General features: G+C 31.3%; 1 protein-coding gene across 1 annotated transcript; it reads left to right on the top strand.

Annotated features, from left to right (window-relative positions):
* Nucleotides 1-3,003: 3,003 nt before the first annotated feature.
* LOC131596754 (glutathione S-transferase T3-like) lies at nt 3,004-3,948 on the top strand. The gene has a single exon (XM_058869497.1). The coding sequence runs from the start codon at nt 3,004-3,006 to the stop codon at nt 3,946-3,948; it is 945 nt and encodes a 314-aa protein (XP_058725480.1).
* Nucleotides 3,949-4,663: the final 715 nt, after the last annotated feature.

The raw sequence follows: 4,663 nt of genomic DNA, 5'->3' as shown, positions 1-4,663 counted from the left end.
TTCAACAAAACAAGGGAAAAAGAAAATGAATTTTTAACTTTTTTGTTTTTAAATTAATTACTCTTTATATTCATTGAATTGAAAATTTGATGACGTAAGTAGTCAAAATATTTTTTAAAATAATGTGAATAAAATATTTTTAATATTTAATATTTATAGATTTTTAATTTATTATTATTTATTATATATTTTTAAAATATTTTAAAATATAATTGATGAATTTTTTATTTTTAATATATTTATAAGTTATATTTCACATCAATGATATTATTGTAAAATACAATGTATTAAAAAATTATTAATTAAAAATGATAATTTATAATTTAAATATTTAAAAACTGACTCAAAATAAAATAAAATAAATTAGATGAGATGAGATGATATTTTTAAATATATAAATTATAAATAAATTAACGTATATCTACACGTAGTAGCGTTGAATTACTTGAGTTTTTACTTTAAATTGGTTCTAAACTACACCAAAATTCTACTAATAAAAGGTTCTAGATATTAAATTTTATTATCATTCAATCACTAATAAAATGATTTTAAAATAACATATAATAATATTATTAAATTAAAATTTATATATTAAAACGTGACAATATTGATTATACAAAAAGAAAAAGGAATTAAAATTGAGAGAATAAACAAAAACTTTACAATCAGAGTTAAGTGTAACATCAGAAACTATCGTCATGATTCTAAAACTCATAAAAGTCATTAATAATGATGACAACCCTATGAGTTAAGTGTAACATAAAAAACTATCGTCATGATTCTTAAAATTGGTAAAAGTCATATTGATGATGACAACTCTAAAGAGAGTTATGGAACAATAGCCAACCAAATTAGAGAAAACAAGGAAAAAAAATTTAAATAACCATGTTTAAAAAAAATACCAAAAAAACTATATTTTGAAATAAATGGGTAGTCAGAGGGAGCCCTACACATAGGCGCCACCCCCTTGGATCCAAAGTGATATTTTTTGAATGAGTGTGACACCCAGGAGGCGCCAATGTTGTAGTCAAAATTAGGGCTTCTCCATTGTGGCGCCTATGTACATATTTTGTACATATAAGCCATATGGGGTGACTCCTATGTGTTAGGGTATTTTTATATAAATATACCTCCAATCCCCCTTCATTTTCCACACCTTATCTCCACCGTTTTCTCACATTCTCTCCGATTTTTCTTATCATGACAGCCTTTATGATTTTTAAGAGAGATGGTCATGTCTTTTTCTCAGTTGTGAAACCTCCGATTAAAATGAAATTTTGAAACATTCATTCCATGGACCATCTGAATAGATCGTTGTTGCGCTGGTTAGACGGAGAGTACAAAGTTGGTGAAAGCATCAGACGAATTTAGAGGCAGAGAACGAGGACGTTAATTATCACGGGAAAAACCGAACGTTGGTGGGTTGAAGTTAAGAAAGACATTGATGTCATGAACATGATGCATGAGACAGATGATATCGTTTTGATGGTTGTGATAGCGTGAAATTGTAGTTATTTTAATGTAGTTAATTTATTTTCGTGTTTGTTGTCAAGCGTTGTTTGTGTTGTTGTTGTTGTTGTTTAGAGTTGTTTGTGTTGTTGTTGTTTAGGCGTTGCTTGTGTTGTTGTTGTTTAATCTTTGTTTATGTCTGTTAAGTTGTAACACCAATATGTTTCAGGAATAAATAAAGTCTAGTTGATTTCACAAAATATAGTACAAATACAAATACATGACATACAATTATTGGTTGGTGGAGGTTGCTCCACGATTAGGACAATTATTTTTATCATGCTCGACTTGATAACATATGCTACACTTTCTTACCATTTTTTCATTATCATCCATTTCAGTTCTGATACGTGTGTTGTTGGGTCGACTTATTGACATGTTAGAAAAAAATATACAAATGGACATTGGCGCCACCCCACATGGAAGCCCATTTTGGGCTTGCACATTGGCGCCATGGGGTTGGCGCAATTGTATAATTTTTTAGTCATAGGCGCCATGGGGGGTGGCTCCTATGTGTAGGGCACCCCCCAAACCTGGTTACTTAGGTAATTTTTTTCAAAATATGTTTTTTTGTAATTTTAAAATAGGTAACTCATCCTCAAGTGGGGATGGAGGATCAAAAGTGATGATGAGGGACAAAAAATCGTATTTTAAAATGTGACACATGAGCGGTTTTTGTAGCCAAAGTGAAGACGAGAGACAAAAAGTGTTTAAAAACAAAATAGGAGGACTAAAATCATGAAAACACAAAAATAGGGGGACTAAAACTGTAATTTAGTCTTAAATTAAAATATATTTACACGTAGCTTTGAATTACTTGAGTTTTTACTTTAAATTTGCTCCAAACTACACCAAAATTCTACTATTCAAAGGTTCTAGATATTAAATTCTATTATTATTCGATCACTAATAAAATGATTTTAAAATAACATATATTATTATTATTGAATTAAAATGTAAATAAAAAAGTGACAATAGCGATTATGCAAAAAGAAAAAGTAATTGAAATAGAGAGAATAAACAAAAACTTTATAATTAGAGTTAAGTATAACATAAGAAACTATTGTCATGATTTTAAAACTTCGTAAAAGTCATTAATAATGATGACAACCCTATAAGTTAAGTGTTACATAAGAGCAGCTCCAGCGCTGGTTCTTAGGGAGAGTTTGCCAGCATGGCAATGCTTTGGGGCCCACTTTTTCCTTTCCTTGAAACTCCACCTGGCCATCAGTGCATAAATAGGTAACGGTTCTTCAAAATTTTTTTTGATTTTAATAATAAAAATAGCCGTTGGTAACGGCTAGCTTCTTTTTTTTTTTCTTTTTTTTTTAGTTATTTTTTAGTTATAAATATAGTTTTGTGAAAAAAATTAACCAACACAAATTTTACCAACACTTATATTTTCTCTTCAATTTCAATTTTCTCTCTCACAATTTCATCATTTTAATTCAAATTTTCATTTTTTTTACTTCAAATTACAATTGTTTAGGTCAAATGGATCCTAATCATTTTCATTATCAACAAGCTATGTTCAATTTCATGCAAAATTATCAAAATCCTAATCCTCAAAATTCTCAAATTCCACCGATGCCACCATTTTCTACTCAAGTTTCACCATTTTCTACTCAAGTTCCACCATTTTCTACTCAAGTTCCACCATTTTCTACTCAAGTTGGTACTGAAAATGAAGAAAGGGTTGTTGTTAAAAAAAAATCTCGAGAGCAATTTACAAGGGATGAAGATATACTACTTATCCAATCATGGCTCAATGTTTCAAAGGATCCAATTGTGGGAGTTGATCAAAAGGCTGAGAGTTTTTGGGTAAGAGTCGCTGCCAATTATAACCAGTATCGTGGGGAATCGCGGGAAAAGTTAAAGGGACAATTAAAATGTCGATGGCATCGAATAAATGGCTTGGTTCAAAAATTTGTTGGGTGTTACAAACAAGCTGTTAATGGAAAGAAAAGTGGGACATCGGAGAACGATGTCATGGTCGCTGCAAATGCATTTTTTGCTCAGGATCAAGGTACAACATTCAACCTTGAGTACGCATGGAGATTGTTAAAAGATGAACCTAAATGGATGGGAGAATCGATTGAAAGTTCTTCAAAAATAACAAAGACATATGCTAGTGAGGCATCATCGGAGAACCCAAATACACCTTCAAGTTATGAGTTTAACTCATCATCACCAATGGAGCGTCCAATGGGACAAAAAGCAGCAAAAAGGAAGGGTAAGGCAAAGGAAATTCCAAATGAAACGCAAGATGCAAGGAATAAAAGAGCAATGTTAATGGAAAGACTAGCACAAAGTAAGGAGGACGAGATAGAATTAAAGGTAGTGCAACTAATGATGAAAGACACTTCTACTATGAGCGATAGTCAACGAGATATTCATGAAAAATATTGTAATAAGATGAAAAAAAAATATGGAATGTAGTTAGTATCTACACCTATGTAACATGGTAATTAGTACCACTTTAATTTATCAACACCTATGTAACATGGTCATTAGTACCACTTTAATTTATCAACACCTATGTAACATGGTCATTAGTACCACTTTAAATTATAATAAATATTATGTTATTCAAACTAGCCGTTATTCAAACTAGCCGTTATTCAAACTAGCCGTTATTCAAACTATTATATATACTACCACTTATGTCATTATTTTCTCATTCTCATCTTATTCTTCTCTCATTATTTACTAAAATGGATTCAGACAATTCAGATAATTACGATCAAGAATTTTGGGACTTAGTTGAAGAAGAATTTATGGACGACAGTGATGAAGAACAAGAGCCTCAGAATGAACTTCAATCTGGAAGTTCCTCTAGGCCAAAGAAAAGAACAACGATAGATCGAGGTCGTGAAGAAGGGCATAATCGATTGTTCAATGACTACTTCTCGGAAAATCCAGTATACACAGATGTTCAATTCCGAAGAAGGTTCAGAATGCATAGGCATGTATTTCTTCGAATTGTAGATGCCCTTGGAAATCATGATGAATATTTCCAAATGAGGGTCGATGCAACTGGTAAAATGGGTCTTTCACCATTGCAGAAATGTACATCTGCTATTCGTATGTTGGCGTATGGGTCTGCTGCTGACATTGTAGACGAGTATGTTCGAATCGGTGAAAGCACTTCAAT

This window comes from Vicia villosa, linkage group LG4 (genome assembly GCF_029867415.1).
Source record: "Vicia villosa cultivar HV-30 ecotype Madison, WI linkage group LG4, Vvil1.0, whole genome shotgun sequence".
Taxonomy (NCBI): domain Eukaryota; kingdom Viridiplantae; phylum Streptophyta; class Magnoliopsida; order Fabales; family Fabaceae; genus Vicia; species Vicia villosa.
The sequence above is the reverse complement of the archived record's forward strand: the minus strand, read 5'-3'. Positions and strand labels throughout refer to the sequence as shown.